This window comes from Hesperophylax consimilis, chromosome 25 (genome assembly GCF_061612785.1).
Source record: "Hesperophylax consimilis isolate HC1 chromosome 25, BYU_Hcon_1.0, whole genome shotgun sequence".
NCBI classification, from domain to species: Eukaryota; Metazoa; Arthropoda; class Insecta; order Trichoptera; family Limnephilidae; genus Hesperophylax; species Hesperophylax consimilis.
This window is the reverse complement of record NC_142860.1, coordinates 27,628,471-27,640,861: the sequence shown is the minus strand read 5'-3', so window position 1 is coordinate 27,640,861 and position 12,391 is coordinate 27,628,471. Positions and strand designations below refer to the sequence as shown.

General features: G+C 35.4%; 1 protein-coding gene across 1 annotated transcript in view; it reads left to right on the top strand.

Annotated features, from left to right (window-relative positions):
* LOC149411757 (serine/threonine-protein kinase pelle-like) overlaps window positions 1–12,391 on the top strand; it is a 40,145-nt gene that overhangs the window by 14,202 nt on the left and 13,552 nt on the right. Inside the window, exon 4 of the mRNA XM_089646949.1 lies at window positions 1,957–2,028. Within this exon, the coding sequence (XP_089503075.1) occupies window positions 1,957–2,028 (72 nt within the window). The remainder of the gene's footprint in view (window positions 1–1,956; window positions 2,029–12,391) is intronic.

Genomic DNA, 12,391 nt, shown 5'->3' with positions numbered 1-12,391 from the left:
ACACTACATTTTGATGAATTGCACAAACGCAGACAGAATGAGAGCCTGGAGAACCTACTGGCACACACCATTTGGGACGCAACCAACAAAATTTCGAAATCCCAATTTTTGAAGCAGGGTATTCAAACTTGAAGGTAGCATAAAGTTCATTCAGGTTATTTTTTAATTTTAATTTTAATTTTCATGTTCTGTCTTGTTCTTGTTGCAGATACATCATTTCCATGTAGTGACTTGTCTCTAGGACTGTTTCTTTGATATTAGTCCATTCATTCAACCTATATTACTAGCTATATACCTAAACTATAACTTGCCCAATTACAAACTAAAAATAGATATAAAAAAATCACAAAAAGTTTGAAAAAAGTTTAAAATGGATTTTATTTATTTTTGTATCTAGATTTAAAAAAACCTAGAACAACACTGTGAAGCACACAAAATACCAGGAGTTTTATTTTTTTAGGTTGTACTATGTTTATTGTAGATAAGAATAAAAAAAAAATTACAAAAAGTTTGAAAAAAGTTTAAAATGGATTTTATTTATTGAAGCAAGTAAAATGCCATGAATTTTATTTTTGTATGTGATTCTATGCTATTTGTAGATATGAATAAAAAAAAAATTACTTCATTAACACTGTACCTTCCCGAGATATTGCTTTTTTGTAAAGTACCTTTTCCGTCCCAAAAATTACTTAAAAAATTACTTTTGGTAATTTTTTAAAGTCAAGTAGATAAATGTAAAGGGTTTATTTATTTTTTTCTGCAATCAGCATAGTTTTCTTGATAATATTGAAAATTTTCATTGCATTTGCACTATAAATGACAAAGATACAATTTTTTTTCATTGAAGGTACAAGCTCTTCCGGAGTGCTCGGAATATGTAAAAACGCTTATTTTGCCCAAACTTCAACTGCCCATAAAAAAAAAACGAGTTGAGGTAGGAAGGTAAAATTTGGTATATTTTCTTATCTATATGGAAGGATTAAAAATTTAAAGTTTCATCAAAATCTGAGATGGTGGGTGACAAATCCAAAATTTTCTGGATGATTTGGTGCGGATTGACCAAAAATAAATATAAAGAGTTTCACATGGTGGTAGATACTCTCAGCATCGCTCTTGGTGAAAGTCGTGAAAGACCACCATTCGGAATCGAAGCGTTGCTTTGAAATGGTTTTAATAAAGATAGAGCATGATATCTTTAGATTAATTTGTATTGAACAAAGGTGTACACCAAGGATGCATTCTCTCACCACTGTTATTTATTATACATGATGTCCTGAAACTAGTGGTTCAAGTAGGAAACTTGTGAATCTGCATCACATTTGGAGTTGATTTTTAATAAAATATAAATGGATATATTTATTCATGACACTATCTAGATTGCATTTAGTTTGGGAAAAATCTTGCGATCATATATAAATTGCGATCATATCATTGGTAGTTCTTAGTCGAAGTACGATTCAGTTAAATATGACCGAAGGGAATAGGATTGAATTAGCTCAGTGGTTAGAGCAGTGTCCCGGCAAAGCCAAGGTCCTGGGTTCAATTTCTAAATTTGAACATATCTTTTTCTGATTTTTCTGTTTCGTATTTACGTTTGAGAGTCGCTAATAGTCTTCAATAATTAAAATATATATTTTTTTCATATTATGATTAGATCTCACAACAAAGTGATTGCTTCCTGCGAAAGTTTATCATGTATATGTTTTGTTGATAAGGAACATAATATTTATGGCAATTCAATATGAAAAGTACCTTATGTACTGGTGGAAACATACAATATTTTTAAATACATATTATGTGTCTAAAAATACACCAAACTAATTTTATGTGCACTTGTCTTGGAAGAGAAAGCAGTTATGACTAAATAACATAACCATTTTTATTTTGTGTCCAATTTAATAACCTATTTTTCTTCAATATAATTGAAGATTTTTGATTATTGCTTTCTGTTTTCAGGGAGTCAAAATCGAATCTTCAAATGATAAAATATTAAACGGACCTCCGTATGACGGCACCAAGTCTTCAAATGTAAGTGCATAGAATCTTTACTATTTAATATGCAATTGAACCTTGCTAAAACAGTTGATAAGCAATCACAAAAGTTAAATTACATTCTCCTATCACGATTCCTATCAAGATATTTTGCTAAAAAACTGGTTGGGAATCCATTTAGGAAATGGTTATCAAAAAAATCTTTACAAAATTTAAAGGTTATGCCATTTACACAATACACCACTCTTATTTACGCAAACCTCTGTTCTTGGGGGGAATATTGATACCTTGTTCCTTGTTAATTAAAACTACTGCTGAACCGCTCTGATCAGGCTCTTGTGGGTGCTGTGCCGCCAATAATGTATAAAATGCTTTAATCGGCCCCGCAATCCGCGATAAAGGCTGTGAAAACGGAACCAGTACCGAGAAAAGAATTGTGCTACAAAATACACGATGAGTCCTTTCTACTTTCCTATGCACACATGTGTTAAGTGCAATTTTAAGCAGAAACAATTAAGTGTTTTGTAAAGCATTTAAAAAGATTACCAGCTTTGTAGAAGGATGTTTCGTGAAATATTTACATTACTTATGTCATCTAGAATGGATAAAAGGCTGATATTCACATTAATTTTATTTATTTATTTATTTTTCATGTTCTCCGTAAAACGGTTATTCACCAATACATTATGGAGAAGATTACAAATTAGACAAAAAGTATAGCAAAACCCATAAAAAGGTCAGTTTCACTACTTTGTGACATACGTCAAAAGATAATTGTTAAACTGCCTGTAGGTTACGTTAAAAATGTCGATGGTCAATGCAGACTCGTTGAGCAGTTCAGTCGCTCTGTTGACTGGGGCGTTCTGATAGGCAGAAGTCCTCGCTTTTGGAGCATAAAAAAGGGTATGGGACCTTCCACGAGTATACTTGTCTGGGACATATAAGTTAATCTCTTTCAAAATAGGTGGATTATGTATAGTTCCAGAGATTATCTTAAAAAAATGTTTTCCTAAAAATATTTTTCGGCGGGCTTCTAATGTATTAAGATCGAGCATTCCTGCTAAGAATAAGGATGGATACAGGAAAGGGTAGTACATATATTCCCTCATATATAGGTAACGCATGAATCTCTTTTGTACTTTTTCTATTTCGAGAATATGGTTTTGCTCAGAAGGGGCCCAAATAATGGAGCTATATTCCAAGATACTGCGAACAAGTGCTTCATACGTTCTTCGGATTGCGATTCCGTTGGTAAATGATCTTGAATTACGAAGAACAAATCCAAGCATTTTGTTGGCACGGGAGACAATATCAGATATATGGGATTTGAAAGAGAGATTTGCTTCAAAAATTACGCCAAGGTCTCGAATCTCATTTTTACGTGTTAATTCATGTTTATTAATGTGGTAGGGGAACAGGAATGTATCTTTGGACCTTGTAAATGTAACGACACTGCATTTCTGAATACTGAAGGGTAAGTTGTTCAGTTCCGACCATTTGACAAGAGAATCAAGATCGTTCTGCAGAAGAATGGAATCGATGTAACTTTTGATTGCTTTGAAAAGTTTTATATCGTCAGCAAAAAGGAGATATTTTGAGTGGTTTATAGTGTTGCCAATGTCATTGATGAATAAGAGAAAGAGAAGGGGTCCTAGATTCGATCCCTGGGGAATCCCGGAGTTAGTTTTGTATTCGTGAGAGATATGGTGTCCGTAACTGACATACTGACGACGATTGCGTAAGTAGCTAGCCACAAAAGTGAGGAAATTCTGAGAGAATCCGATGTCACTTAATTTTTTTAATAAAATATCATGGTCGACTTTATCAAATGCTTTCTCGAAGTCTGTATAAATCACATCAACAGGTACAAAATTTTCAAATGAATTATTAATATAGGTAATGAGATTCATAAGATTCGTTGAAGGTGACAGTGTGGGACGAAATCCGTGCTGATTTTCGGTGAGTGCGTGTTTTGTTTGGTTATATATCTGTGAATAAATTATGGTTTCTAAAAGTTTTGCGGGTGCTGACAACACAGCTACAGGTCTGTAATTCTCTATTTCTGACTTTTTTCCTTTTTTATGTATAGGCGTTACTTTCGTTAGTTTCCACATTTCCGGAAAGATATTTTTGCGAAGTGATAGGTTAAAAATATGTTTTAGAGGTTGAACAAAATAACTTGCATATCTTTTGAGGATTATAGGTGGAATACAATCTGGGCCGACGGAGTATTTAGGTTTTAGCTTATGGAAAGCTGTAATAATATCGTCATCGTTAATTTCATGAATTTTGTTATGAATAAGAATTTGACACAATGTTACGATACTTACTTAGCCCATAGATGCGTTAATAGGCTGTTATTGTGTGTGGTTTTTCTAAGTACATTATTGACTGTTAATATGAATGAATAGTGGGTGGCCAAGTTTGACTTTGTTGGTCTTTGAAGGCCAACGCGCCAGAGTCCCTTCCAGTGGTTGAACTGGAAAAGAGCTCGCCAAACCGACCTACCGACGGTAGAGCATAATTCTCCATTCAGGGCGGGGAAAAATATATCCCATCTACATGATGTTTGAAAGGAAGTTGCAAGGTTGTAGAATGAAAGTAATCTGGATAAACTTTGGACTGGCCGTAACAAATTATATTTGATAAATTTCACAGAGAAATACAAAAAAGGTGAAAACTTACCCCCATCGACCAGAACGTAGAATCTATCTACCCTGTCTAAAATAATAAGAACGTATTTAGTTATGAGGAACGAACACTGAGTGCCGCGAATGGCGGAGTAGATGAATCAGCCATGTAGCTAGAGGACGGCAGCATCAGGATGTGGCTGGCCGACGGCCCAGTGTGGTCCAGCCAGTAGGAGTAGACGGCATCAGAATGTGGCTGGCCTACGGCCCAGTGTGGTCCAGCCAAGAGGAGTAGACGGCATCAGAATGTGGCTGGCCTACGGCCCAGTGTGGTCCAGCCAAGAGGAGTAGACGGCATCAGAATGTGGCTGGCCTACGGCCCAGTGTGGTCCAGCCAAGAGGAGTAGACGGCATCAGAATGTGGCTGGCCTACGGCCCAGTGTGGTCCAGCCAAGAGGAGTAGACGGCATCAGAATGTGGCTGGCCTACGGCCCAGTGTGGTCCAGCCCTGAGTAGACGGTTAATCCGTAAGTTGCCCTTCCACGAAGGCAAGGTGGAACTTAATAATGCTCTGAATCAAAATGCACACGGCGAAAACAGATTATCGGCAGAAATAATCACCGATCGCTTGAATAAACTCGGATTACCACCATGGCCACGCATGGTAAAAACGTTTTCATTATTCACGCCACCCGGGGCGAATTCCACTCGCGGGAAATATGACTAGACTTCTAATCTCGAAGCACAAACTGAACATTTCGGTATTAATCGCAAATCCATGAAATAACTTTCGATTAGAGCCTCAGACCTCCAGAAATAATAATTGACCCCCCCGACCGGACAGCCTGTCTCTCCTGTGACCGGCCGGGAAGTGCCACCATCTTGAATTTCTTCTCACTTCCTGTTAAAGTTCTAAGTTGCCAGAGCATAAACAATAGACAAGATAAATCACAGATTTGACAGGTTCTTACTTAGAGTGAAAATCGTATGTTATTTTCATAACATTACCCCGGTCGCCCCCAACGTGTTTGCCCTCAAACACAAGGAGAACAAAATAAAAGCCTGAGCTAAGAGATACCCTAACTTGGTCTGATGGGTTCCTAAAACATACATGATATAATAACATAAAAAACGAGTTATATAGCAGAAATGTACTAAAAGTAATAGTATGCTTGCAAAAGGGTGTGCCACAAAATCAGTCGCGCCCATCATGCGTAAGACATGATGGATGAGTCTGCGGCGCATCCAATTGAAGTTCAGAGTATTAGATATAACAAAATCAGAACTTAGAAATAAAGACCTTAAATTGTACACAATTAGCAGTAAGAAGATACGTGGACGGGGCCCGTAATCACCCGCAGCATGTACGACGCTGGGTGATGTATTCTGACTCTCGTCTGGGACTACCGTAGACGTAGCATCTATAACAGAATAGAACTTAAAATTAGTATACAAATATTATCACTAAAGCATGACATCAATATACATCAAAACATTAAATATGCACAAAGCATCACTGTTCAGATTCACTTTTTTAAATAAGCCAAAGTAGGCTACACTCGTAGATGGTGTACCATCTGCACTTTATCACTGATTCTAAATCCATTTTGGAAAAGAAGAGTTCCTCTATAGAAGAGTATTCCTATCTAACTCCCTAAACTGGTCTCGTGGGTTTAGTTTTTCTGACAGTTATACAATAGAAAACAACATATAAGTTTATTTTACCATTGGTATATGAAATACAGGATATAACCAACCATTGTAAATGAATGGTGTTATGAATAGTCTTACAATCATCGCAAAAATGATGCCACATTATTTAGTAAACAACCATCGTTAAAAATGGTGCCAATAGAATTGTTAGCGACCATCGTAAATAAATGGTGCTATAAATAGTCTACAACCATCGTTAAAAATGGTGCCAATCAATTAAGTATTCGTCTTTTGTCCCCGAGGGTTCAATTTGTAAATTGTAGTATTAGTGTAACTAATTACCGAGGTTCTCACAGGAACCAATCAATCACTAATTTATTTTTAGGATTGATTTACATTTTTCAAATGATGAAGTTTTAATATTATATAAATTTATTAATATTAGTTCAGTAGTAACTTGTTTATAGAAACTTAACAAGAATTTTTTTTGTAATAGTAAAGATACTTACATAGACAAATGGGCAATGAGACCTATGTAAGCACAATATATTTAAACTCGGAACATCTTGAAATACTGGGCGAATAATTCCATATGTTTTTACTTAAAGTAATACAATATAAAGGTATATGAACACAGTTCATATGATATTAAGCTTAGAATACAAGAGGATATGCGGGTTCATATCGTCGTATAATCCAAGTTGACATAAAAATAAACTTAAAAATAAATATGAGCTAAGTTGAACTGATCGTGACCAGAAATATGTATGTATTTGTGTTTCGAAGCATCTCACATTTGTATATATATTTTATAATCTACCAAATTTTAACTTATTATTTTAATGAGAAATTATACTCGAGTAATCAACTAGAGTAAAATTAATTTTCCGTGAAGGACAAACTTAAAAATATGTATATTTTATAATCTACAAAATTTTAACTTATTATTCTAATGAGAAATTATACTCGAGTAATCAACTGGAGTAAAATTAATTTTCCGTAAAGGACAAACTTAAAAATATGTATATTTATTAACAAATACTGGTCATAGCAATCCGGATGATCAGGCCGAACTGAAATGAGCAGTATTCAGAAGATTTATTTAAAGATAGCACCTGTAAAGATGGCCAGTCTCCACACGATACTTTATGGTAGAAGACTAAACTGGTATGTTATCTGATTTTACTATATCTTTGACATGAAAGTCACCAGTTTCCTTACCATTTAAATCAGCCAGTGTATAGACTAGGTCTGATTTTTTTTTAACAACAATATTTTGAACAAAACGAGGTGCCAATTTTTGTGAAAAATAGTTCAAAGCATTGGATAATACAAAGTTTCTTCTCCAGACTACGTCTCCGACCTGAAAGGTAACGTTTCTTCTCCGTAAATTGTAGTGATTAGCGCCTTTTTTAAATGCTGCAAAAAGAGCGTTTGAGACTTGTTCATAAATTGTGGACAGTCCATTTAATCTGTCAGTGTAAATTTTGAGATGAGAGGAATCTTGCGGACTGGATACTTCATCTGCTAATGGATTACGGTGGAGATCCCCATCTAATATTTGTTCTCTACCGTGCATAACAAAGAAAGGAGTAAATCCTGTAGTACAATTTACGGTATTATTCATTGCCGATTGAATTTGTGGGAGAAATTTGGACCAATTACGATGATCTGATTCCACTAATATTGATAGTGCCGTGCCTAAGGTTTGATTATACCTTTCAACAACATTGTTCTGAGGTGTGTACAGTGAATTGTAAAATGGAGGGCTTATATTGTAACTTTGTAATAGTTCTTTAAATTCTTTAGAAATGAACTGTCTCCCATTATCACATACAATGGTACGCGGTACTCCGTGTACAAGGAAAATATTTTCCTCTAAATTTTTAATAATACTTCTCGCGGTTCCTTGGCGTAGCGGGAATAACCAGGTATATTTAGAGAAAACATCCACGCATGATAATATAACTGTAAAACCTGAATAACTTCTAGGCAGAGGGCCTACTAGATCCACTGATAACATCTGCATAGGTCTCGTAACTTTTTTATAATTTGAAGAAATTCCATTAGGCGGGGCTGTACTAATTTTGTGTGCTTTACAGACGGCACATTGATTTACGAATTGTTTCACCTCTTTGTACATATTTGGCCAGAAATAACGGAGTTGTAATTTTTTATAAGTCTTAAAGACTCCTGGGTGACAAGCACGAGAGGATTCATGTGAGTCTGACAAAATTTCCCTTCTGTTTTCCAGAGGGACTACTTTTTTCCAAGAAGTATCTTCACACAGAGGTAAACGGGTTTTTGTGTGACGAAACAATTCATTTTCACGTATCTGAAAGTTTTGAAAACGCTGAGGACATTCTTTGCAGCCTCTCCAGATATCTGTATACCACTTATCGGTGGACAAATTAGATTCAATGACTGCTATTGTAGCTTGGTCCATTCTCGAAAGTACGTCCGGGACGATGTGTTGTGTGCCTTTACGATGTATAACATCGAAGGAGAATTGAGATAAGCGAGAACTCCAACGTGCAAGACGTCCACTAGGGTTCGATAAAGATCCTAACCATTTTAAACTAGAGTGGTCAGTGATAACAGAAAAATGTGCCCCTTCTATATATGGTCTAAAATGTGTGACCGAGTCTAATACTGCTAACAGTTCACGCTCTGTGATACCGTAATTACGTTCATGTGTATTAAGGCACCTAGAATAATAAGCGATAGGGTGTTCTATCCCTTCAATTGATTGTATAAGGACGCCACCTATACCCACAGAGCTTGCGTCACAATGAATAGCAAAAGGCTTAGTAAAGTCTGGACAACTAAGGACAGGAGCAGTCGTAAGTGCTTCCTTTAATTTATTAAACGCTGTTTCAGCTTCTTTCGACCATTTAAATAAACTTATTCCTTTTTTTGATCCAGTAAGTTTTGACAGGGGAGCAGCTATACTAGAGAATCCTTTTATGAAACGTCTAAAATAACCACATAGCCCGAGAAAAGCTCTTATTCCTTTAGCATTTTTAGGAATTGGAAAATTTTTTATACTTTCTATCTTAATTGGGTCGGTGCGAAGACCTTTGGAATCCACCATATATCCCAAGTATTTAAGTTCTGACTTACAGAATTCACATTTTTTTAAATTAATCGTGAGACCCGCATCTCTTAACCGTTCAAAAACTTTAATTAACAGTTTAAAATGAGATTCTAAATCTTCAGACACTAAGATTAGGTCATCCAAATAACAAAATGCGTTCTCATCGAACTCTGGTCCAAACAGAGCGTCTGCTAGTCTTTGGAGTTCACTCGGAGCGTTTTTTAACCCGAAAGGCATCCGAGTGAATTCGAACAAACCGCGACCGGGCACGACAAAAGCTGTCTTTTCACACGAATCTTTGTCTAGGGCGATCTGCCAAAAAGCCTTTGACAAATCTATTGAGCTGATATATCTGGCTCCACCAAGCTTGTCCAGTATGCGAGAGATATACGGTAATGGATAACTGTCCCTAATTGTAAGATTATTGATCCTTCTGGAATCAAGGCAAAAACGACCCGTTCCATCTTTCTTTGTGACTATTAATACTGGGCTAGACCAAGGTGAGCGTGAAGGACGGATGACTCCTAATTTGAGCATTTCATCTACTTCATTATCTAATTGTTTCTGTCTAGCAGGAGAAAGAGGGTAATATCGTTGTTTAACCGGAGGACCCGTAGTAATAATTTTATGTTTGACTAAGTGTGTTAACCCTAAACCTTTCTTTTCAAAAGAAATGGATTCAAATTTCTTAATAATTTTGGTAAGAGTTTTATTTTCCTCCTTGGATAAGGAAGAGGCTGGCTGAATAGCTCTCAACTCATTGATATGACCCGTTCGTTGAGGATTGGGTTCTTTCGGAAAGAGTTCCGGCGCGACTTGAAACACTTTCCAAAAATTTACTCCTAAAATAAAATTAGGAGATAAAGAAGGGACGACGTAGAAAAGTACATTATGTGTTATAGACTTGTACGTAACTGGCAATGTCATTGTACCTAAAACACGCTGATTTGTTCCATCAGCTGTAGAAACATTGAAATCGATATTAACTAATTCATAACCTAATTTTAAGAAAACTAAATGAATATCTCCTCCTAAACAGGAGATTGAAGAACCACTGTCAAGTAGTGCTTTATAAAAATTATTTCCAATAAAGATATCCGCAAAAGGTCGATTATCCCTTTCAAGCTCGGAATCCTTCGGCGGCGGTACCTCCACCTCAGAACTCGAGCCCGAAAGAAACTGTCTAACCAAACGGAGCCAACTCTGCCACTCGCATTTCCTCTGCGCAAAGGAAGGCGCGTGAACAGAGCGACTCACATTTAGTTTTTTGATTCTCTATATTTTAAAGAAGCAACCCTAGGTTTAGAGTTGTTGTGACTCTTCTTCCTACATTCCGATAGTAGATGCCCCCTTAATTTACAAAAAGAACAATAAATATTGTTCCCTGAGGAATTTGATTCAGTATGACACATCTCCTTTTCTCTATTGTCATTGGAAGTTGGTTTTTTCGAATGATGGTTATAAAAAACCCGAGAATTATTATTGTTTTTATTATTGGCATTATGTTGTTTATTATTATTATTATTATTTTGTTTATAATTATAATCCGTTGAACGATTAGTGTGGGTACCACGATAAGAAGGGTTATGATTAAAATTGAAATTATTATTACCCCGTGAATTGGTATAATAATTTTTTGTATTATCTTTAAGTTGAGTATTGTAAAAAGAAGAAGAAGATTTATTTTCCCTTAAATTAGACGTTGAATAAGACTCCAACTTATTTGTAGCTTCGGTTAATTCTGAAAAAGAATTGAAGTCCCGAGACGCAAGAAGGTTGATATAAGTAGGTAATAATGCCGTCATACATAATTGTAATAGTTCAGAGGTAGGTAATTTGGCATCAAGCATGTTGTTGTGCTTCTGCATTCTCAACGTAAATTCGAAAGCAGACATACCGGCAGGTTGTTTCATAGAGAAAAGTTGTGACTTTAATTCTATTTGTTTAATATTTGTTTCGAATTGTTTTATAAGTAATGTAGATAATTCAATCCAAGTTAATTCGGGAGTATAGATGGACCTAAACCATAATAAGGCCAAACCCTCTAAAATATCAGGAAAACATCTTATTAAGTCAACATGACTGACGTTCCTAGTTCTACATTTTTCTTCTATTTGAATTATAAAGTCCCTTACGCAACTATTTCCATCAAATTTAATCTTCCAATCATTAATAGTACTTAAGGATGAAGAAGAGGAAGGATGTGATTCGTTTTATATTACTTTAGTATATTTTATGTAATTTGTCCCAAATTCGTTGTCATTGTCTGGGTTAACATTCCCCTCGTGATGCTCTAAAACTCTTGAAATCTTAATATTTTTGTTATGCCTTCTGGCCTGAGTTCGCATTTCCTCTAATGTACTGTCCGGTGTAATATTTCTGGATAAAAGGTCCGAAGACAATTCCTCCTTCGTTTTACCATTGATGTTATCTATTAAGGTCGACATCTTGAAAAGTTTAATTATAAAACCGCAAGTATTGAATACAAAATGATTATAAATTAGCTAATGACGATAGCTATGAATATATTGTACTCCCGCGAGGCAAATATATAATTAAATGCACTTATAAGCACTGTATAGTATTGGTTGCATAACATAATTATCGAAACTTTCAAAGTGTATTATTATTTTGACAGTTGTTGTCAAAATCGCGATGTTTGTTTACGCTTGACATTCCTAGCTGTCAAGTTGACACATAGTATTGTGTTGCCCGTAAAATAAAATAATATTGCCCGTAAAATAAAAATAAATTATAATAATGCGTACAAATCGTTATTTATGTTGGTTGCACTGATGGCACTTTAATAAGTTCGCACTGTTGACTGACATTTATGTACCTAATAACATTTATAGGTTATGTTTTATGTGAGACACGTCGAAACAAAACAAATACACATGATTACTAAAATGCTTGCAACTTCGACTCAAAATCAAATAATAAGAACAAATACGAACCAACCACGTTGATGCGCCATGTTATGAATAAGAATTTGACACAATGTTACGATACTTACTTA